General features: G+C 33.8%; 1 protein-coding gene across 1 annotated transcript in view; it reads left to right on the forward strand.

Annotated features, from left to right (window-relative positions):
* LRP1B (LDL receptor related protein 1B) overlaps positions 1–25,690 on the forward strand; it is a 702,645-nt gene that overhangs the window by 520,647 nt on the left and 156,308 nt on the right. The window contains exons 33-40 of the mRNA XM_087955711.1: positions 13,622–13,762; positions 15,555–15,680; positions 16,725–16,856; positions 17,164–17,298; positions 18,665–18,794; positions 24,519–24,645; positions 24,778–24,929; positions 25,237–25,361. Of these exons, the coding sequence (XP_087811837.1) occupies positions 13,622–13,762; positions 15,555–15,680; positions 16,725–16,856; positions 17,164–17,298; positions 18,665–18,794; positions 24,519–24,645; positions 24,778–24,929; positions 25,237–25,361 (1,068 nt within the window). The remainder of the gene's footprint in view (positions 1–13,621; positions 13,763–15,554; positions 15,681–16,724; positions 16,857–17,163; positions 17,299–18,664; positions 18,795–24,518; positions 24,646–24,777; positions 24,930–25,236; positions 25,362–25,690) is intronic.

Consider the following 25,690-nt stretch of genomic DNA (forward strand, 5'->3'; position numbering starts at 1 on the left):
TACTACCAATCATAAAGTGACATTCCTAGCATAGGTTTCATTGTTTTAAAGTAAAATGCTTTATTCTCTTTTAATCAATGTGTATGTATTAACTTTATTTATGGTCAAGCAGCAGACTCCATATAAACATTATAGGTAATTAAGATGGTAATTAGGAGGAAGACATTGGAAAATATATTTCACAAACTTTTCCCCAAAAAATTAATGTGACAATTTTTTTTACTTTAATCTCTATTTTTACTCTTTATTTTAATAATATATATTTTAATCACTGCCTTTTATAGTACAGTTTAGTTATTAGAATTTTACTGTGAGATTTTAATTGCTTGTTATCTTGTAAACCTGGTTTTGATACACAGAATTCAGAGTTTAAAAGTTGGAATAAATAAAGGAATAGAATTTCACATAGGATCTATTAGTTTAAATTAACAAAGCAGAAGATTTGTTTAGCACTAGAGTAACCATAATCCTTTTAACCATAAAATGAAATTGAAAATCCATGTCCTAACTTTTCCAGAAGTTTCTGCATAGATTTGAGTGATAGTATACAATTTTTTATCTGCTACTCAGAATATTACTGTGTTTCTTTAATAAGGCTAAATAACATATCTCAATATTGTTCACCAAAATTTTACAGAATTCTAGGATTTGTCTACTCCAAAATTTGAATAATATTGGTATAGTTGTCAATTTAACCACCTTCTAACTTGTACTTGAAACAGTTTTCAGTCAGTAAATTTGAAAATTGTACACATTGTTGAAGTAAACTGTTTCACAGTTAACTCTGCAAATACTATTTCTGTAAGTAGAAATTTGATGGTTATAAAAGCAGAAACGTTTGTGTGAGAGAGACTTAAAACAGTACTATATATCCTAATTGATATGTTCGTATTATGAATGTAAGAAGAGACAGATATACTATTTTGAGTGGCTGTGCTATAATGGAACATCACAGGGATTGGCTTTTTCTTCTAAAATAGAACCAGGGCCTTGAATGGAATAAGGAATTATTTGGCGAGAGAAAAATGGTTATGAAAATTTATTGACTTTAAACAGTCTTTATGAATTAGTTTTCCATATTTAGAACTTATGGTTATAATCATATACAAGAGTCTGTTTGGCTCAATGGTTAACATTCTGGACTAGGAATTAAATTTGAACACTAGACGTGCCAGCTGGCTGATTTTGACCCAATCATGCTTTCTTAGTCCTAGAAAGAAGATAATAAATGACTTCTTAAAATGTTGCCTAGAAATTTGTATGGACTTATTCATGCCAGGAGTCTAAGCTGACAAAAAATTCCCCCTCCCCCCTCAAAAAAAGAACAGAAAAGTAGTCCTCAATTAGCAGCAAGGTAAATTAACATAATCAAATCACAGCTTCATGCTACATGTGATAGCCCCACATTAGAGAAAGCAATTGTGTATGTGGGTCACTAATGTGATTACAGGTACTCAACTTGCAACCACACTTAGGACTAGAATTTCTATTGATAACCAGGGCTGTTATTAAGTCACATCACATCCAATTTTAGGACCTTTCTTGACACAGTTGTTAAGCAAATCTAAGGCTGGACTAGATACAAGGTCCCTTCCAAGTCTGTTATTCTGTTATATTATTCTGTTAAATCATTGCAGTTATTAATTGAATCACATTGTTAAATACCCATTGATTTTGTTTGTCAGAAGCCAGCTGGAAGATGGCAAATGGTGATCACATAACCCTAGGACACTGCAATCATTGTAAATATATGAATGAATGTTGCCAAACATTCAAATTCTGATCATATGACTATGAAAATGCTACAATGGTTAGAAGTGCAAGAGTGGATCATAAGTAACTGTTTTCAATGCATTGTAATTTTGAACATTCACTAAACAAATGAGTGTAAGTTGAAAATTACCTGAATATTTTTACTCAGATAGCCTTTGGAGAATAATTTTTAGGAACAACATAAACATCCTTTTAACCATTATTATTAAAATATATAAAAAAGCAGTTGACAATTGTCAGTCTGGATTTAGACATGGGCAGGAGTGGGTATGCAACCCTGGCCACACATATAGAATGCCTCAGGATTCAGCTATTTCCTCAATTTTAAACTCTATATGAAGCCACTTGAAGAAGTGATCCATTGGTTCTGGGCAGGATACCAGCAGATTGCTGTCAATACTGCTGGATATTGGGCCAAACATGAGATACTGTATAATATATCCTAACCTAGGGTCTGGAAGCAGACAGAAATAGGAGAACCTTTGTCCAGCTTCACCTGATGCACCAAATGCAGTTGTTCCCTCATCAGCTTGTCTGATATTCAGAAGACCATACCTCAGATAATTTGATAAGACATTCTTCTAGTCATCTCTTTGGGCTTTACCAACAGACATCAGGTTCTGGGAGAATATGAGCAATTTTCTCTTCAAAATGCTTCTCAGAAAACATGATAGCAACGTGCAGAGAAGTTTTACTTCCTGCTAAATCTTAACATTCATGACTTTATTTTATTTATTTATTTATTTATTTGGTTTGTCAATTGCTTACAAGATAATAGGTATAAGTAAAAACATAGTTATGAATACATGGATACATTTAAGAAAAATAAAAATAAAATAAAAGAAACAATAGGACAGGGACGGTAGGCACGTTGGTGCCCTTATGCACGCCTACAAACTCTTAGTTAAAATAAAGACCTAAATCAATATATATGATTACTGGCATGAGGAAGGTAGAAAAAGCAAAGAACCTTGTTTTGAAATGAATCTTCTAGTCTATTTTAGGAGACTATGTATGCTACTCAGGCTTCTGTTGCTTGGTTGCTTACAGCAACATCATTCTAAGTACTTTATATCAACATAAATATGATTGATAGGTATCTGATTTTAAAATAGAAATAGGTCACTGGAAAAAAATTGCACTCTCAGAGCTAATGAAATATAATATTAACATGAATGTTAGATTTATTAATATATTTGTAGTAGTAAAACATTCTAATATTCACTGGTGATAAATAAGCACTTGACACACTTAGATAATGTAATCCTATTTAAAATAATTGAACACCATGGCTGATTTACTAAAGCTTTAAGCCATCATTGTCTGATACCAGCTTCTCTGATAATTTTCTTCCCAATTTTTCAGGCTTGATTTTTATGTAGATTTTTATGTAGTTATTTTGGTTTAAAATAAAAATGAACTATTTGTGACATATAGCCCCAGAAAATGTGTTTAATAAAATGTTCAAAGGAGATTTATGGTTTGTTAAACAATATTTCTGAGGCTGAGACTACTGAATTAACTTACTGTTAATTGTGAGCTAAAATATCAAGATATCTAAAATAAATGAATAATAAATACTTTGGATATCTAAGCACCTATTTTTCTCTTTATATAATGCATGAATGGGGAAAAGAGAAAAATGTTACATTTCAAAGATAAATTATGCAAGTTAAGTATATATAAAATTAGTTTTCAGTAACAAAGTTTTAAAAATTGATAAGTCTTAACATATATATATATTAAAAGTAAATATTCACCTAAATACTTATTAAATATATCTATTAAACTTTTCTATCACAAATTTTGTAATTAACATACTATTTTAATTATATTTATGATAATATTTATACATTTAGTCACATTCATTCAATTCTAAGTTTAAGATATATTTTCATATGTGAATCATCGATAATGAAAAAAATAATGGCCAATCAAAAATTATATTCAGATCCGTGTTTGAACATTTTCCATCTCTGTTTAACAATGTTGCATTTTTGTTGTTAAATAATATGTATAAAAAGCATTTATCTGTTTGATTTCTTATTAAAATTATATAGTTATTATAAAAATTTGACTTTCCACAACACAGTGATTACCTATTTTAAAAATCTGAATATTACTTAAATACTAAATGTTAGAAACTTTGATACTAGAGGAAGCTATTTTTATTCTTTTTATGCTATGGTTATTTAACAACAAAGTTTAACATTTTAAACTTTAGCTATTAAAATATTAATAAAATATTTTAAATTTCTAACTAATAAACTGTTTAGATTAAAATCCATAGTACAATAAAAGAAGAAGTAAACTCTTAGGCATAAATGCAGGAAACATAAGAATACTCCCAGATATAACTTAGTTACTTACTGATGTTGGAAAAGTTGACTTGGTGATTAAATCATGTTCTGATGAATTTCCCAATTCAACAAAAATGTTGTTCTTGACCTTAAGGCTACATGAAGCTGATAATAAAAAGGTCATTTTGAATAACTAGACTATTTCTTTACTTAAATGCAAATACTTAAGTGTCAAGTTTCCCAATTCGTTAATTATCTAGCTATTATTTTATTGATAAGGCTAGATTAATTTTTAAATTGATTTCATTCATTCATTCCTACAAAGAAAATGTCTTTGGGTACAATTCTGCACTCAGCTGGATTTTAGTGGATTATAAGAAGTCAAAGTCTGAGAGTTTGGTCATTGTCAATGCAGAACTGAAACAAGATAACAGCATGTGGCTATTTTTGAGAATTCTGTTTTGATTTTTTGAATTTTTTCAATTGTATAGGTGCAGGAGACAGCAAAGAAGGCCAATTCTCTAAGGGCTAGTGATGAGATTATCCTGTGCTGAATTTTCTTCTAATTCTAATATCTGTTGTGAAAAATGATTCTGTGATCTGAGAACAAAGATAACAGGATTGTCTATTTACATGATTGGAATTAGCAGGAGAGGTAGGTGGTCTAGAGACTATTTACTATTTATACAAACAGCGACTATCTTAATTAGTAGCACAGTAGGCAGATTACTCATACCGTTATATGTTCCATTGGGGTGTGATCAAGTGCAGAAGCCATGTTATTCAGAAACATGGAATTTTCCTTTCCATTTGAAAATTCATTAGTATGTCTCTTAGCAGTGTTAGATAACAGTATTCAGTAAATTCCATTACCTGATTGTATCAGGAACATTATTTTAATACTTCTAGATTTGGAGTTTTTTTTATTTGTGAAATTTGTAACTGCACATCCATGAAGAGACAGGTCCATGGCTGGTCATTAGTTTCTGACTCTATATTTTGGCTCCTGCTTTCCTTTAGTTTTCATTCTAACTTTCATTGCTTTCGCTTTCATTTTTGCTAGAAAAATGAATGTATGAGTAATATATAGAATAATACATAGTATTCCTCAGATTGACAGACGGACAAACCATTTCTGGTTGTGCATGGATTATCACTCTGTTTTTCAAGTGTTAAGTGTCATAAGGCGTGTATATATAAGTAGTCTGTGTGATTTACAAAATTAATTAATAATCTTTAATATTCCAAATGTAGGCAGAACCAAAACATAAAATTTGTCATAGTTATTTTGATTTAGTGAATTTATTCTGAATTAGTTTTACAAAGAAAAAAATAGCATTGTATACCTTTTTGCAAGTATTTTGCATCTTTGATTTTCTGAATACATTTAATATGGCTGATTTGAGAACTTAATTCATAACTAAGGCATGCAGCCCCCAAAATACTTATTTACAATTATAGAAGCTTCCTTTAAGGATTATTTGTTTTCTTCCAAATTGCTATTATTATTATTATTTTATAAACATGTCAATGTAAAACATAGATTATCTCTTATCTCATCAAAAGCATTTTCATATATCTGGAAAAATCTTTTCACAGAATCATTGGATTACAAGATACCAATATTAGGTTTTAGAATAGTGGTATATATTAGGTTTTAGAATTACTTTTGCAGTCAGTGTGTTAATTAAGTTCCCTGTAAAATTTCTTAACATGACAGAATATATTAGTAATAATAATTAGTAATTTTCTCCTCCCAAAACAGATTACACTGATATTTATTATTTATAATTATTTATTTATTTATGATTATAAATAAATGATTATGATTATTTATGATTATTTAGAAGTATACTAAACATGCAATACTTATGTATTTTTACTTTATTTTCAAGAATTTTTAAAATCATGATTACAGTATGAATTTTTCAAGCATAGAATATGAATTAATATAATTTAAAGAGAAACATTTGGGAAGGTTACCTCTCTTTCAGAAAACTCCAGACCACTGTAGCCTTTGAGTTTTTTCCATGGTGTAAAGTCAGTCTAGGAAGAAATAGTGACTACCCTCAGGCCTGCAGAAAGTGTGTGTGTGTGTGTGTGTGTGTGTGTGTGTCAGTTAAACCTTCAGTCTTATAAACAAACCTATTGTGAATTGTTTCATGTCCAGTGTTATCTATAGAGCACAGGTGTCAAACTCACCACATCACATTGTCATCACGTGACTTTTGTGACATTTTTCCCATTCGCAGAGCTGGGGTGAGTGTGGTCTGCACGTGACACATCCAGTCCACAGGCCACGAGTTTGTCATCCCTCCATAGAGGAACTTAGGGAGGTCTAAGTTCCTCTATAAATAACACTAAGTTGAGGGTGGAAGTTGGCTTTCAATAAGTGCTGCAGCCATCTTCAGGGTATAGTGCAACCGTTACCTGGCAGTAAATAAATATAATATTTTGTAAGCGATGATGTAACCCACATCTATACCAAGATGCTGAAAACAATATCACTGTGGAAAAAAATCATTTACTAAATTTGGAATGATTTTACCATTTTCTTATTCCAGGAATTTCATCTTTCTTGTCGTCTATATTTGATTTGCCAAGTCAATGAATTATATGGTGGTTGGAAAGGCAGGGGGCAATAATCAACCAAAGATTCAATCAACTTTATTTTAGAATAAAAATGATATTTCTTAAAAATGCTGATTGTGGTCAAACTAGTTTTCAGGCTTTATTTGAAATAAAAATTAAAACTATCATTAAAATTTGTCATTCAAGTGGAAAATAGATTTTAGGCATTGTGAATATTTTGTTTCTTTTTGGCTTATCTGCTTCTTTTATGCAATTTTAAATAGAATAATACTTTTCATTGAGTATAATTGAAAGCTTTGTTTTATTATGTTGATTTTAGATAAACAACTTGTAAATTGCAAGAGTTATGAATAGCTTATGATGAATCCAAATGCAGATATATTCCAAAAATTTAACAATCATGGTTTGACTTTGGGGGGGGGGGACAACCAAGAGCCAAACTATGATTAGAAACTATAAAGATTAATATAAAGTGACCCTAGGTTGTGAACAGCACCAGTAAAACTAGCAAAACCATAAGCAAAGATACAAAATAAATGAAGTTATTTTAACCAATATAGATGCAATATAAATATTACAACAAAACTAATTCACAGGCTCCAAAGCTACTCCAAAGCCTAGGAAAAAGCTATGTCTTCATGTGCAGAAAATCTGTGATGCTAGGAATAGCACTGATCTGTTTGTTGGTAATACCCATGGGTGGAACTATTATGTTGCCTGGAATGGAGACATACCATGAGAAGAGTGTGTGCATTGCTATAAGCAAATTCAGCTAGAGGTATGAAACAAATCCAATTGTCTTGCTGGTAAGAAGTACAGCGTCTTAAATATTGCAGCAGTAGTTGGTTACAGAGGTGGCATTCAGCAGGTTCTGACCAGTTCTGGAGAACCGGTAGCAGGAATTTTGAGTAGTTCAGAATACCACGTCTGACTGGCCCCGCCCCCATCTATTCTCTGCATCCTGAGTCCCAGCTGATTGATTGGGTCTTCTTTGGTTGCCCTGCACAGGAGAACGGAGCTGGAAAGCAGGTTAGTGGGATGGGTAAGGAATTGGATTTTGCAGTATCCTTCCACTGCCACGCCCACCAAGCCATGCCATACCCACCAAGCCACGCCCACAGAACTGGTAGTAAAAAAAATTTGAATTCCACCACTGGTTGGTTAACCTTCTCTATTGGAGGTCAGATGATGGGCAAATGACATATATTTTAATGCTTAATAATTGCAAGCGTACCCTCCAAACTTTGGAAGTACATTGACTTCTCTGTGTTTTATAACATGATTGACCAACCTTCTATACCAGGGGTGTCAAACTGGATTTCTTTGAGGACCTAATCATTATTGTAGTTCTCCGCAGGCTGCCTATGGGGGGGGAAATAAGGGACGGACACCTCCTGCAGCACCCTGCTGGCCAAAACATGGCACAGGGGGACCCCATATGGTCCCCCATGCCCCATTGTTGGCCTGGACAGCCTCCTTCAGCACCTTGCTGGCCAAAACAGATCTGGCCCATGGGCCTTGAGTTTGACATCCCTGCTTTATAACTAAATACATGGAATAAAAAAAATTGAGCATTCTTGAGCTGTTGGAAGACTGCTGTAATGAATGAAATAGGTCAATTTGGTAAATAAATCTACTACTACCATATGGTAGTATAAATCCTCATTAGAGGAAGATCAGTGATGAAATCTACAAAATAGTGTCGAGCATTTGTGTATGTGTTTAGTGGTTGCAACAAACCAAATTGCTTTCCAGGAATTGGTTTTGATCTCCAACAGACATGGAAACTATAATCCTTTATATCTTAGACTTCTCTTAGAAGTCTATATTGACTTTTAATGATTCCCATGTGTTCTGCTGTCTGTTGTCATGGCACAGCTCTACTCCTTCCTCTCTTAGGAGAAGAGGCACATATACACATCCATTGTACAATAGCACACTCCCACCTTTGTTAAAGGTGAAACAGTATCATGTTGGTCAGTCTTGAGTTTATTTAACCAAGCCCTGCCATATACATTCTCTTCTGGAATGCCTTAATCTAATCAAAAAGATCATCTAACTTCCTTTCTGCTCTCAGCCTTTTGTGTTAATCTGCCTTACTGTGGAATCGAAAGTTGCTTGGCTGCAGGAATGGGATCCAACTGGTATAACTACCAGTTCTGTCTCTCTGTGTGTGCGTGCATGCGTGAGTTGCACGAGTACAATTTATGACCGCTGCCCAGACAGCTGAGCAGCGCTGTGTGCAAGTGTGCAGCGGTTGGAAAAGCTCTTTTTTCCTGCTTTTTTAACCGCAGCTGTGTCACGCAAAGCAGCTGCGGTTGAAAATGCAGGAAATGACGGTAAGGTAAGAGCCTGGGGGGAGGCAAAATAGCAGCAGATATAGAACCGGTTCGATGCCTGCTGCTCTTCAAAACTACCGGTTCTACAGAGGTGGACAGAACTGGTAGAATCCCACCCCTGCTTGGCTGTAGTATCGATGTTGGGGGCGTGGGGCATGATTGGAAATCTCTTACTCTGGCTTGCCTTAGAGAGTGAAAACTTGTCCTGGGAGTCTGCAATAAATGAAATGTAAAAGTAAAAGAAAATTGTATGCATCTAATTTGCCAGGATAGGAAAGCTGTGATGTTTGCAACACCTCTAAATTTTTATGATCAGTATGGATTTGTATATAGTAAGTGGGTGGGCGGGCTGCTCCTTCCAGCAGGTGTTTCCATTGTTGTAAGGCATTTTTTTTTTGCTACCAATAGCATAATTTCTCTCTGCTTTGTACAATGCTCTTGAGTAAAATGCACATGGAAGTAGATCATCTCTGTCATCCTTCTCTGCTTGGAATAGGACTGCTCCTATCACCATATCTGATATATCTGTTTTCACTAAAAGGAATCAGGGTGGCAGAGGAGTGGTTAAGAAGTTGTGGAAACTTTGAATACAACCTTTAGCCTGGTTATTTGTAAACTGTTTTTTCTAGATTTATGAACATATTTGCAGACATTTTAGATAAATATGTTGTTGTCTATTTGGGTGACAACTTGTTTTATTTAGATGTTTTCTCCTTTCATGTAACCCTTGTTAGAAATGTATTACAAAAATTATAAGACAAAATTATGAGCTTTTTGGTATATTAGAAAAATGCATTTTTGATCTGACTTAACTGGACTATTTAGGTTATAGAATATTCCCAGAAGGCATACTGATGAAGCCAGCAAAAGTTCAGTGTATTCTATTATTGATACCCCTCATCCCACTCCATCCCAGACATGGAGTCTTTACAAATGATAAAACCTAATATCTTATAGAAACAATAGATATGATTGATCCAAAAGTCAAGAAATTAGATATAGTATCTCCCAGTTAATAGTATAACCAGAATATAAATATAAACCATATTGATAAAATTTGAACAAGCTTTGTTAACAACATTATATAATTATCAAGAATAGCCTTAATGTCATTGGCATACACAGAAAAAATGAATTTAGTTGAGTACCCCCCATATCACTAATGTCTAAAAGAAGATAATGGTTCAAAAATGAAATACAAAATTGGAGACAGTACTAATGTTATTCGGTAGATTGAGACACAAATACATTGGTAATAACTCAAGTCACAGGATGAAAATACCACTTGGTAATCAATTGATAATGGAAAGCGATTATCTGAAAATGCACTTTGTACATTGAATCTGATCCATATCAAAATACCTTTTCTACATCCAACAAAATATGAACAAGTGGTACTAATTTATCTGCAGCTATATCCATAATAATAACCACCTGGTAAATATTGTAAAAATTTATCAGGTTTTTTTTGGACTTCTGGGGACAGCAATGGCAAAAGGAACATGGCTCAGAGAAGAAAAATATTTCATTATTCTAATAAGAAGAGACCCATCAATATAATGGAGCAATATTTGACTATAGAAGAAATTAAGCCTGTTTGAGAACAATGTACTCATAAAATACAAGATTGTTTGAAACTATAATAGAGAATATAGAAGAATACCAGATTTGTATAAAGCTGACTGATTTAAATATGGATTTGGAGTTTAAAGAACTTCTGGATTACCAAAGAGATATGGAAAAAGATGCTGTGGATCAGAAAATGGATTTAAAATGGCAGATCATAAGTGATATGGAAAAAGATGTCAAAATGGAATTACAAATGAAAACAGATTTCTTAATAATTAAAGGGGACATACAAATAATATGAGATACAGATTAACAGAGTTGGAAGGGATCTCAGAAGAGTGATATAGAAAAGCTTCCTATTTTGGATTTACAAAGTGAATTTGTGAAACCAATAAAACTGTTTCTTAAAGAAGACAAAGAGAAAATGATAAGAAATCAACTTGTGGGACATTATTTAATTTTAAAAAGATCAAGCTTTTTAAAAACAGACAGAAGTTCTGCAAAGTGAACTTATTCAATCAGTTAAAATATATATGTTGTGGTTTCTTAAGGCTCTGAGATCTCTTTTTGACCAGGACGGAATGACGCAGATCTGTTTATAAGTGGGCAGAGATTTCTTTTGCTTTCTTTCTTTCTTAGATAAAGTGATCAATTGAATTACAAAACTGTTTTTTTTTTTTTGTAAGGCTAATGCAAATATATATTTGTGTGCCTGTGTGTGCCTGTGTGTGTGTTTTACTATTTCTAGTAGCTCTTAATAGATTTTTGCCAGTTTGGATTAAATGATGAGTTTTTACAATTTGATTATTGATAAGGGATAAGATATAGGAAGAAAAGATGAATTTCTGAAATTGAAATACTAGAGAAAGTGTTAAGTTACTGAAAATGTTTATACTTGTCTAAAGAATGCAGGGAATTATCTTTTATATGTCTTCTTTTTTTCCTGTCTCTTTGGACTTTTCTTTTTTATATTGCCCTTAGTCTTTTACCTTTGTATTTTTAAATATTAATAAAGTTGTTATAAAAAGATTTTATTTTTTTTATAAATCCAGTTAACCTAGGTGCTTTGAAGATGGTATTTTCTGTTGTTGGTGTTGCAGTTAATATTTAACATAGATATTGCTCTCTCTATATATATACTATTTTAGTATATAGATATTGGCCTATAGCTTCCATATCTTCTAGATTTTTTCTGTCAGATTTTAATATTAGTGCAATACAGTCCTCATAAAATAATGAAGGAAATATTGAGATATTGAATGATTGATTCAAAACTGACATCTAACCATATAAATGCCCCAGTAGATCAATAAAAATTCAACATGAAATCCATCACTTTATCTGATTTTACCATTTGCAGTGTGATCTTTAATAATGTGATTGTTGATGTATTGTATCATTATGATGCAGATTGGAATATGAGTTGATGAATAGCTCATGGAATACCATACATTTTTGTATCGTTCAAAGGAACATAGAGATCAAATGGCAACACATGCATGGCATCATCACCACATAAATGCTATAATATGCACCTGGCATATAAATAATGCAAGTATGTCATGTATGATGTCATCATCTGAGTATCATCAGTTTGCTGCAGAACACATTATCTGCAATGGTATTACCAATATCAACTCAGTAGTTCCTATACTGTTTCCAGCTGTATACAAGGATGAAAAAAAAAAAAAAAAGATCTGTGCCTGAATCTCACTGTCAAAGCCTCCAGACCTTATGTCTCATCCTTCTGTGAATAAAGGTAGAATCACAGCAAATTACTATTCCATCCCATCATCCAGTGATAGCAAAGCTTTGCTTAATGCAGTACATATTCAACATATGGACATGCATGTGTTCAGACTGAGACAGAAAAAAGCTTCAGATACTACCTGGACGCTTTCATTGTACTTCTCAGCAGCATTTTAATAAAACTGTGCCTTATCCTTGCATGGTATCTCTGAAGTTTCTTCTAGGATAATTCAATTTAAATTCAAGGATCTCCAAAGCAGGTTTCAATAAATTTGAAACTATTTTAAATTTATTATTTAAAATAATAAATTGCCTTTTAAAAATATTTGTAAAAGAAGTTGGTTTAGAACAGAGCTGTCAAATCCGTGAGCAGGATGTGTCACGTGCTGCCCACGCCCAGCTTAGCAAAGGGGGGAAAAGTCACGATATGTCATGTGACACACGTTTGACACCCCGGGTTTAGAAGAAGCTGAATATGGCTAGATATTTAAGTGAAATGGGTTTAGTTGCACTGGTTGATTATCATTTTGGGGAGAGAGATAAGGAGTGCTATGTTGTCAATTTTTATGGATTTCTCAGTGAATTTTGATAATCATAGAATATTGTATTAATGGTTGAGAATTGGATTCACAGTCTTATATTGTCTCAAGGTTACTATTAGGGAATAATAGTTGAGAACCTCATGGTGTTTACATTTTTAATTCCATGGGATCTTTTATTTTATTTTTTCTTTTGTGATCAATTATTACATGATATTCCTGGAAATAGTCATTCAGAGATTTGAAGTTCAGTGAAATCAATATGCTCATAACATGTAACTTCATTTCATTTTTCCATCTGTACCAGGACTCATAATTAAGGTGTTTCATAGTTAAATGGAGGTAGTAATGGACTAGAGGAAAGCTAATAAACTGAAACTGATTACAGATAAGACGGAGATGCTATGTTTAGGTGGCTCTCAGTTTGCGAATTAGGAGAACAGACGTTTGTAACTGAAATTTCACTCCCTTCAAAGCAATAGACGTGTGCTTGAGGGTTTTACTTGATTAAAGGTTGTAGTGGAAATAGGTGGCATTGTAGCACAGAGAGCCTAATAGACTAAGATAACATAGCCTCATGTTTCATGACTTAAATCATCTGCTGATTAGATTACTGCAGTGTGCTTTCTATGCTACTATTCTTGCATTTTTCGGCTTTTTTCTAGTTTCACAAACTCACTGTTTTGTATGTATATAATTATGTATATGATATATTTATTAATGTTTTAAAAATAGAAATGGAAATGCTTAATTTTTACAGATAAAAAGTTATGGTGGGCAGACCATAACTTAGGCCAACTGGGTACCTGCAATAAAAAAGATGGAAGGAATCCTACAGTTTTGCGAAACAAAACTTCAGGAGTTGTACATATGAAAGTGTATGACAAAGCAGGACAGAAAGGTAAACCACATGTTAAGATTTTGAATAATTAAATACATAAATCCATAAATCCTTAGAAATCTCTTTATGGAGCAATATACTTCAGCTACTATGAACTAAAGTGATTTTTTTACTAGTTTCTTCTTTTTCCATAGTTATCTGTGCCCCCCAGAAATTTCCAAATCATTGGAAAACCCTAAGACATTAAGTGGTAATGATAGAGAACTACTGGAAGATAAAAACAAAGCAAAACAAAACAATTACCTTCTTTTCTATAATAATTATCTTTATAGCTCGGGGTTTCTGTTGATAAAAGTGCTCTATGTATTCATGAACATTTTTGCTTTGGAGCAACTGAAAGAGAATATACTGTGTTTTATTAATATTGCTTTGTAGAATGATATTGGTTGATGTTAACTCCAGTGTCTTAATTAAAACTAAAGACATCATTGCTTAGTTTATTATCTATCTTAAAGTATCTTCAATATATATTCTTTGTTATATATTCTTTGTAACTTATCCCCGTTGTTCAGTTTTCTTTGTTAAAGTCAGAGCTTCTTGCTCTGAGTTTGGAAATAATGGTAATCTATTCATGTCTTTATATGTTGATTGGTAAGAAAAAATTGAGGAGTCTACATCATAATCCAATCTTTGAATGAGTGAATCAGGGAAGCTTTAAAATCTCTCCATACTATCAAAACTTAAAACCTTGAATGCAATGACATTCAGGCTTCAGCTGACAAGTTGGGACTAAAATCAATTAGGCAAACTCATAAGAACTCAATAACTAGTGACAAGTATTTTTGTTTATTTAATTTGTTTTTTCATCTACTTGGCTGCCTACCTCACACTGGGATTCTACTAGGCTTTAGCAAAAGATGTTAATCAAAATGTGTACTTTTCCCATTAAAAAAAAAGCCTTTTTAAAGCTAACTTTATTATTCTATGGGCAATTGCTTAAAGCAATTTCAGAATTCCTAATGGTGGGCAAGTGGTAATTTGCTATCTTTACTTCAAAACAGAAAGGTACGTCATGCATATACCCTATGTTACAGAGCAGATGACCTATTTTTATGAATTCCATATGAAACTAATTAGTAAAGTCCAGGGGTGGGATTCTACTAGTTCGCATCTTTTCGGTAGAACCTGTTGTTAACATTCTAAGCAGTTCGGAGAACTGGTTGTTAGAAGAAATGACTGGCCTAATCCTGTAAGGAAGGCAGATAGGAAACATTCTGGTGTTGCTTACAGAAACTGCCTCTCCGTTCAGCCTTATTACATTCTTGGCAGGACTAGACTTCCTGTCTCTGGAACTTCTCTAGAGTTTTTCTCCCCTCCTTTGCTGGTACTTTGCTTGTGTGGAGTGACCATTCAAAGTTACAATGCCACTGAAAAAAGTGACATGACCATTTTTCACACTTATAACTGTTGCAGCATCCCCACAGTCATGAGAGGCCAGGTGAGGAGATGCGTGCCTCAATGTGAGTGATATTGAGTTGGCCACGCCCAGCCAATAACATGACCACCAAGCCATGCCCATCAACTAAGCCACACCCACAGAACCAGTTGTTAAACAATTTGAATCCCACCCCTGGTAAAGTCTACTTAAAAATGAGTTTGATTTCTGCTGACTGCACAACTGTACTTACAGCTAAACTGTTCCCTGTTCCCAAATACTGATCATACACAACCCTGCTTAGCTTTCAAATCCAGACAATATTCATCAGTTGTTTCTACCTACTAAGATATAAATATAATTTTCAGTACCTTATAAACATTTTGTAAAGCTTCATTGTTTCTGTATTTTTAATAGGTAGCAATTCTTGTCAGATCAATAATGGAGGATGTTCCCAACTTTGCTTACCAACTTCAGAATCCACTCGAACATGCTTATGCACTGTAGGTTATAATCTTCAGAAAAACCGCATGACATGTCAAGGTATAATCATTTATTTATTTTCAAGGGCTAAGTAAAACAAATCAAAATACAAATTTAATAATCCCCAAAGTCAATTGTATTATTGGTAGCAGAAGAAAATAATATCTTGCTCCGAGTCTTATGATTGTGTTTCCTGGAGGTTGGGTAGTTTTTTAAAAAAAAGATTTGATTTTTTTATTAATTTTGTTGCTGAGTTTGTGTAATAAATATCTATAATTAGTAATTGATATAATCTGTCAAAAATAGGGATAAACAAGGTTTTTTATCTGTGTTGTATTTTATTGAGATACATATTGACAGATGTAAAAGCAGGGAATTTGCACAATCATTTGTGGGTACTAAAATCGTTATACAAAATAGTTGTAAAATCAAATAATTGATTTCAGTTTACTGATCATAAAATAAATAAAAACCTAATCAATTTTTCAAATGATATCCCTAGGACAGGTTCTTAATTAAAATTAACTTGATGATTTGAACATCAATTTTCAGACTTCTTGCAAAAAATGTTGACATAATCATGGTTAGAAGCTTACAATCTCAGTTCAATCACTGAAGTCCAAATTTAGCAGAAGTATGTGTCAGTAGACTCAAGCTTCTTAAAAGTATCTTTAGACAGATACAGATTACAGTTCCAAAAAGATGTAATAAAATGTCATGTGATCATCATTTGTAACCTTCCCAACTGTTTTCTGACAAACAAAGATCAATGGGAGAAGTTAGTTTCTTTTAAAGGCTTAACAACTATGGCAAATAAGATTGTAAAATGGGGCAAAATTCACATAACAACTGCCTTGCTTAGCAGTGGAAATTTTGAGCTCAGTTGTGGTCGTAGGTTGAGGACTACCTGTACTAGCTTTTAATACGATTCTGGTTATTCTACATTGATTTTTTTATTTTCTTTCTTGATGATCCCTCCCACTTCATCATAATACAACTGATTAAGAGCCAGAAGTTTGTCTTTTGTCTTCAGATATCTGGTTAATTTTATAACTGCTTATGATGATAACTATTGTTAACATTTTGAAATATTTTTTTCTTTAGGTATAGAGTCATTTCTCTTATATTCTATTCATGAAGGAATCAGGGGAATCCCTCTTGATCCAAATGACAAAACAGATGCATTAATGCCTATAACAGGAACATCTTTTGCTGTTGGTATAGACTTTCATGCAGGTAAATAAACATTTTCCTTATAAAAGCCCTATAATTTTGGAAGTCTCAAAGTTACATAGGATTACTATTCTTCATTCTCAGTTACATAGATCTATATTAAGAAAAACAGCTGCAAAAATGTAAAAAGAAATGCATATGATGTACACTGATTTTCAGTAAGTATTGTACCCAAACATTTACAAATGGGAAAAGAGCAAAGATGAATTGTAGAAAAAAATGTCATAGAAGCACTTCAAACTAACAGATCAAAGCATGCCCAATAAATAAGATATTGTTGGAAACTGTATTTTAAATATTTATTCTATAGGAAATGATACAATCTACTGGACTGACATGGGATTCAATAAAATAAGCAGAGCTAGCAGAGATCAGACATGGAAGGAAGATATCATTACAAATGGCTTGGGAAGAGTGGAAGGCATTGCAGTGGATTGGATAGCGGGTAGGTTTTCTGGTTATTTTATTATTTATAACTATTTTACTTTATCTTTTCTGATTTATAGCCAAGCAATTCTTTCAGGTTTCTTTACAACAGTAAACATATTTTGCATCTAGAATTACCAAATAAAATAAGAAAATACAATTTTATTCATTTGCTAGACCAATACTCGAATACAGTTCATCAGTCTGGAACCCACATTACGTATCTGATATTAGCACAATTGAGAAAGTCCAGAAATATTTCACAAGAAGAGTTCTCCACTCCTCTACTCGTTGTAGAATACCTTATGCCACCAGACTTGAAATTCTAGAACTAGAAAACCTTGAATTACGCCTCTTCGGTCTGACTTAAGCATGGTATATAAAATCATACATTGCAATGTCCTACCTGTCAATGAATACTTCAGCTTCAACCATAACAACACAAGAGCACACAATAGATACAAACTCAAAGTTAACCGCACCAAACTTGATTGCAGGAAATACGACTTCAGCAATAGAGTGGTCAATGTCTGGAATACTCTACCCGACTCTGTAATTTCTTCCCCAAACCCCAAAAACTTTAACCTTAGACTGTCTACTATTGACCTCACCCCTTTCCTAAGAGGTCTGTAGGGGGCGTGCATAAGCGCACCAACGTGCCTACCGTCCCTGTCCTATTGTTTCTCTTATTCTTCTTTTATTTTTCTTATATGTACCCATTTCATGTATTCACAACTATGTATACACTTATACTTATTATCTTGTAAACAATTGGCAAATCAAATAAATAAATAAATAAATTAGTATAAACAAAATCTAGTCCCTTTTTTTAAAAGCAGATACTTTTTTTCTTTCCATAGAAAGTGGGATGCTTTTCCTCTGGAAACTGTACTTTTTATTTTATTGTATTAAATTCTCCAAGAAATACAAATGAAATGACATAGCTAATCATATGATGATGGTGGGATGAATATTTTTTACTCAAAATAGGTACATTGAATCTGCAGTGGACTAATCACTTTTATCCTGGGTCCCCACAAATATGAAAAATTGCACTGTCAAAAATGGCATTTTAACAAACTAAATATAGTTTAGAGAGGATTTTTCTGACAAAATTGGATTTTAGGGTGACAAAAAGGGGTCATATGATTTGGCTGACCATTGATTGTTCCATCATGGTATAGATGTATTTTTAACATAAGGAAGTTTGCAGGAAGAAAAATTATTCAAATAGAATAGTACAAATATGCCTACTGATTTTTCTTTTTAGTAATTTAATTTAGAAGAAGTTGATATTAATATTCATTTATTTTGTTTGTAGTCATAACTGAGATGTTTAATGATATTCTTATGTCTCCATAACTGCATTTTCTTATTGCTTCCAGGTAATATATATTGGACAGATCATGGCTTCAATTTTATTGAAGTTTCTAGGCTTAATGGCTCTTTTCGCTATGTTGTCATATCTCAGGGTCTGGATCAGCCAAGGTCTATAGCAGTGCACCCCGAAAAAGGGTAAGTTGATAATTGATATGCATGCAAGTGAATACATTTATTAAAAAGCATTTTAAAAAACTGAAAAGCTGATGAGGAATAGTGTGTAAAATGGATCTAGGAAGCTACAATGTAAATTTGATATTAGCCCACAAACCACTAAAGCTTTAAAATACTGCTCCAACAATAGCAAAAATCAGGGGTGTCAAACTGGTGGCCTGTGGGCCAGATGCGTCATGTGCAGGCCACACTCACCCCAATTCTGTGAATGGGAAAAACATTGTGAAATGTCATTTGACGGCAATGTGACACCTCTGGCATAAATGGAATCATGTTGAACTACTTTACCATGCTGTTTTGTGAGCTGTTGATATGTGTAAATTTCTTTTAGCGCTCAAGAAAAAATAAATTTAAATAGTATATTTTGTTGCGTCTTCAATTACAAGATTACATTAAAAAGGAAGCACAGTTAATATTGAGATGAAATTATTGACCTAGATTTTATTTCAGCATTTCCAAATGATTAGGAAGATCTGGGCTTCATGTATTCAATAAGTTGATAATGAACATTTAAACTTTAATTATGTATACTATAATATAACATAGTATAATATAATATGGACAGACAGAATAGGATATAAGTGTTTTTCTTTAAAGAAGCTTGCCATTGGGAATACTAGAGACACTTTTCTTTTGATTATGATAATCTAGTTATCTCCTTTTTATTTTACCTTTTTTAAAGCCATAAATAGAACCAGTGAGCTCCTAGAAAACAGTAGGCAAATATGATTCTACCTCCAATGGAATCATACCAGCTTCCATTTAAACACCACTTTTAAAGTTTTTGAAAATTAGTATGGGATATGGAAGAGTGCTGGTAAAACCTGTGTTCTGCTCTATACATTTTAGATGCAGTTTTAGTTTTAAAAAGCTTTATGATGACATGTATGCATTTGCCTCCGTTAGAATGGGGCGGGGGGAGAGGTCCATTTGCCTTAGTGCCATTGTTAGTTTCAACAGAAATGGGTTCTTTTTTTTTTTTCATTTTTGTCACTCAGCTTGGGAAGCTTAAAAATTATGCCAAGGTATTTGAAAATTAGAGAGTCAATTTGATGTAGTGCTTAAAGAATCAAGCTAGAAACTAGGTGATTGGGAGTTCTAATCCTGCATGGGGCACAAAGCCAGTGGGTGATCTTTGGTCAGTCACTTTCTTTCAGCCCTAGGAAGCAGGCGAGGGCAAACAACATCTGAAATACCTTGTTAAGAAAACTACAGGGCAATCTCTCAGAATTGGACATGATTAAATGGTGGTGGGGAGGAGGGGGAAAAAGGTACTTGTTCGGTGTTATTTCCAATTTGCCATTGGTAACTAGGTCATCCCAAGAAAACCATCATTAGAATCTTAGAGTGAATGACTGCAAATACTTTCCTCTTATAAAATTCCATTAAGGACTCTTTCTGAGTCCCCCCAGTATAAATTTAAAAATTGCTGCATCACTGGCACAGAGCAGTACAACAGTGCCAAATGTCTGTTACTAGGTTTGGGAGTGTGGAGTTCCTTTTGTTGAAAGTACCCACCATACAATTCACATAGAGGTTAAATAGCAGATGAATTAGAATACAACTCTATTTCGCTAGTTGATGGCTTGGATCAGAGGTAATGAACAATGGCCCCTTTATGACTTGTGGACTTTAACTCCCAGAATTCCTGAGCCAGCAAGTCATAAAAGGGCCATCGTTCCCCACCTCTGGCTTGGATGGTGACCAACTCTTTCACATCTGACTTGAATTATTATGGTTTCATACATATTACTAATCAGGAAAAGTAGCCACCAATCAATAGATATGAAAAATCGTTTCCACCAAAGTTGTTGCTTGGAATAGAATTGAAAACTGATTTTAACTCAACAAAAGCAATATACACATGGGGAGTGTTTTTGCCAATAGTTATCTATAAAAAAATTATAAGTTGGTCTATTGATTTATTGCGAATCTGATCTCTGTAATCTCGCTTGCTCCTCAACTAGAATTTTTCCTGGTCTAGCCAATCCAATAACTTATAAGAAGTGGCCTATATTTTTACAAGATATGCTTAATAGCAAACTACATGGTAATGTAAAAGTTTGTGCTGCTGTTAGAGATGGAAATTTTTTATTATTATTATTTTAATGCTTACAACAAAATCTACACAAATAGTCCCACCAAAATACAATACAAAAACATATAAAAAGATATAAAATCATATAGATTGAATCCAATCATCAGGAATTTGTAATGAATTGTTAAAGTGAGACACCAAGACAGGAGTGTCAACTAGCACTTCCCTTCATGGTGGCATTAAGTCTCAACTCTTTAATTTCATTAATTTAGGAGTGTGAAACTAAGAGCTAAGGAGAGATGCTACATATCATCTCACATGCAGACTGGCAGATAGAAAAGGGAAATCTATATTGCATACTATAAAACTCTTCCTGTATAGCTGCTGAAATCTAGCCTCCAAGCACTGTTTCCCTTCATGTAATGAGCATGTAACAAGCTTCCTAAATAGGTATTCTCAACTTCCAGATCTTGAAAAAGTCACTCCTGCTTGGGTTTCCCCTCCCCCTTTTCATTATTATTATTTTTTTGGCTGGGCAATTAACTGACTTTCTGGCACACTGTTAATTGTTCAATCTACAAAATTTAAATATTGTCATAGTTTCCAAGAATACAGGCAAATATTTTACTTGCATGCTGGGAAAATATTAATATTGGCTGGATGGGGTTTATGATAGTTTATGAAATATATGACTAGGGCATCTACTGGATTTGAAATATTAGGTGCTCCCAAAGTTAGAAAGACCATCTAAGGTGAATGATAGTTCGACTATTAGCACCCATATTGCAGTCTATTTAACCCCTATGGCTGTTTCTAGCTCCATTGATACCCTCATTGCTTTTGGTATTGGCTAGCAGAAAATGTAATAAAGGGAAGTGGTCACTGTTTAGTAAGAGCTCAACTTTAAATATAACTATCTTATCAAATAGATTGCAAGAGGTCAATTAAAAAGCAGTTGTGCACAACCCTGAGGCCCCACAGAGGTTTCCAGCACCTTTTGCCATGCTATTTTATACTGGTAACCCTCAAAGTATAACTGTAATAGAGCCTGTCCATTATAGTCAAAAGCCAGGACAAATGTTAAATGAACTGCCTCACATAATGACCAGACATTCTGCTCTCCCCAGTTCAATCATTAAACAATTGTTGAGGTGATTCAGTGAGCATAGGACCAAGCTAGGACTCCTGTAAAAGATTTTTGCTGTTTGTCTAACTGCCAGCTAGGACTCTAAAGAAGGGTCCCAAAGGCAGCTGGACAAACAGCAAAAAGTTTTGCAAGGATCCAGCTTTCTGCCCTGTTTGTTGCACAGGTTGTGTCTAAATGGCTAAACTGTTTGATATGACTTTTTTCTTCAGCTCCTCAAGGCAAAAAAACTGTAGAACGTTGTTGTTTTTTTTGCTTGCTTCATTCCTTTCCTGTACTCTTCAGCCTGGAGTCAGAGTAAATAACTTACAGGTTTTATCACCCCTTCTCCAGCATGCAGTAAATTAGCAAATCACATTTTAAAGGGGATAGGTATTGGAGGGCAGAAGCAAGGTGTTTAGTTTCAGCACCCAAGGTGTTAGTGGGGTGAGAGAATGATGAACAAGTCTAGCCTTCCTAACTTTCTTGGGTTTATTGGAGAAAAAAAGTCAGTTTGGGGGAAAGAAAGGGCATTAAAGCAAGGGAAAGATTTTAGGAAACTTATCCTGTTACTACTCCCTTTGCATGCATGCTCTGGGTTCCCAAAGCTTAGCAAGAGCCAGGGGAGGTTTGCAGAGCCAGTTGATTGGGACAAAATTCTCCAAAAGCAATTCTGTGAGGAATTTTTGGAGTGCTGAAAATGGAGACATGGGAAACAGGCCAGAGTGCTACAGGGTCTGGTTGGGGTGGGATTGGGGAGAGAGAAATGAGGAAATACTGCCGCATCACCATGGTCGGTCATAAGGCCAAATGAATCCAGAGCGGGTTCTACAGCCATCATAATTTTGAAACAGAGTCATATGTAATTTGGGGGCATCTGTCATAACTTTGAATGTTCATTTGGTATCATGTCCTATCTCAAGGGCTACCTATAGAGAGAGCTGAAAACTCTTGATTAGCTCTAGTAGTAGCCTGCTATATTGATTCTGGGGTACCTGGATTTACCTTGCTTAAGGATTTCCTTTGAATGGGAAAATAGCTGCCAAAATGGGAAAGAAGACTGCTATTATTATTGCTGCATTTGGATGATCCCAAGTGGGTTTTGGAAGGTAATTTTCCAATTTATTCCATTGGGCAGTAGTCAATGAAAGCAGCCTGCAAAGGGGGAAATAGACTAGGCAAATTAATTATTGCTATTAAAGCTACATTCTCACAAATTGCAGGCTAGATGTTTGTGGCATCAAGGTGGTTAGAAATCCACACATAATTTTTTCCTCAGGTATCACCTCTAGAAGTTTCTGTTCTAGCTTTGAGGGAATGCACAACAAAACCCTACAGAGTCGGCTCCTCCTGGCACCAGATTTTTTTGCTACAGAATTACACTATAAGTACAAAGTAATCTAGAAAGGCAGGGGTCTCCATTTTCTCTCATCCTACATATTTCAGAAAATTGTCAATCCTGTGAGGTAAATCAGATCAAGAAACTGACCACAGAAAAATTAGAACAATACTTTATTTGAGATGGGTGGCAACAAAAGAATCTTGCAAGTCTGTTTGTGTTTTTCTTTCCCTTCCTCATATATCCAAAGAAGTTGTGGGAGTCAGTCTGAGTCTCTTTCATTCTTTTTCCTGCATCTGGGCTTACACTTGCTTCTTCTACACTTGTTATTTTTCTAATGCTTTCTGGCAGCTCTCTCCAAGGTCATTTCTATGCCCATCTCTAGAAATCAGGGTCAATCCACTAGGATTAGTTCTTGGCCAATCCATTGAGTGGTCCATGGGGGGTGAACTTCCACCTCTAATGGAAGTTCACCCACTTGTACCATGGGGAGGAATGGAATGTTGGTAAAGCAACAGTGTCTCCATAATTTGGAACATAGCCAATTACAGTTCTGGTATCAGGAAATACGATGTTGGACATGAAATGATTCTTAATTGGAGGAATGGAAGAAACAAAAAACGTATGTTTTAGGTTGTCAGAAATGCAACCTGATGTCAAATATGTCTCTATCTTTCCTCATGTCAGGAATAGATGAGGGTTCAAAACCACATTATCTAGAATTGACCAGGAATATATGAGTATGAAAGTTTTACAATTTGCAAGCTGAGCTTCATATTTCAGCTTAACAACAAAAAAAGCACAAGGTATATTTACAGATATAGAAACATGTATTAGAAGGGAAAAAGTACAATACCTAAAATGAATAGACATCAGCATTTTTTCTTTTTTAAAAAAATGGAAATATTTTGTAGGTTTATTTATCTCTGAAAATTGCTATCTTTATAAAGTTGTAATATTTATTCTAGACTTTCTCTTCTAGACCTTGGCTTATTTTAACTTTTGTATAGGATTATTTCCTCTCTTTTAAGCTATTTCAGGAAGTTTCTTATATGAGTAGCTATATGGGGAAAAGGACTGCACTGTGAAAAATTGTGATGATGGAAACTTTCACAAATTTTCTTCTATTCCAACCCATTCATTTCAATAAACTTATTTTTGATCATAATATTTTTCATATTCTAGTTATTTATTCTGGACAGAATGGGGACAGGCACCATGTATAGGCAAGGCTCATTTAGATGGATCAGAGAAGACTGTTCTTGTTGGTACTGGTGCCATGTGGCCTAATGGAGTTTCTGTTGATCTTGAGGTGAATTTTTCTATTTTTTCTGCAAATTATTCATGCTACAATATGCTAAGATATGAATATCACAATATATTTTATTGCCTTAATTAAAAATAGGATAAAATATTTGGAGTTTACTTTTTGATTGATTCTTAGGAAAATAAATTATATTGGTGTGATGCTCGAATGGACAAGATAGAAAGAATTGACCTTGAGAATGGAAGAAATCGGGAGATCGTACTGTCAGGAAGTAATGTGGATATGTTTTCAATCACAGTCTTTGGGGCTTACATCTACTGGTCTGACAGGTAATTTATTTTTCTATAAGTATTTGTGTTTCAAAATGTTACTTCTGTGCCAGATATTTCACCCTTATAGAAATAGCTGTTCCTTAGTAATATCACTAAAAGGCTCTCACATAGCGATAGGGATTTTTTAAAGGCAGTTTAATATTCAACATAGCTAAACTATATCAACCTTGCAAATCAAAAACAAAACAAAACACCAAAGTTTCTTCATTTTCTGTTAGGCCCTATGTTCCTTGCATATTAATGTCTCTTTCACTTTTAATTAGTTGAGAACTATGGGTCAGATACCTTCAACATTTTTTGGCAGAGCTCATGCAAATGGATCTATCAGACGAAGCAAAAAAAACGATGCCACAGAGACAGTATCCATGAGGACAGGCCTAGGCATAAACTTGAAGGAAGTAAAGGTTTTCAACAGAGGTCGTGAAAAAGGTAATTCTTATTGTAGACTTAAGTGTTTGATTCTACACTTGGAGATACTTATTTATTTATTTAATTTATATTGCCGCCTATTCGTCCATGGTGACTCAAGGTAAAACCATATTAAAAATAAAATGTAAAACCACATTCAAAATAAAAATAAAAACAATAAAATGTAAAACCATATTCAAAATAAAAATAAAAACAATAAAAAACTAACAAAAAGAATCAAATAAATTAGTAAAGTACAATAGAACAAAATTTGGGAAAACAAAACAAAAACCAACTCCCACCCCCTGCACTGACGATAGCAGATCACACTAGCCATTTGATGGGCTCCA

The sequence above is a fragment of the Notechis scutatus genome, chromosome 1, assembly GCF_049901735.1.
Source record: "Notechis scutatus isolate UNSWTSFEM ecotype Mainland chromosome 1, rNotScu1.2, whole genome shotgun sequence".
NCBI classification, from domain to species: Eukaryota; Metazoa; Chordata; class Lepidosauria; order Squamata; family Elapidae; genus Notechis; species Notechis scutatus.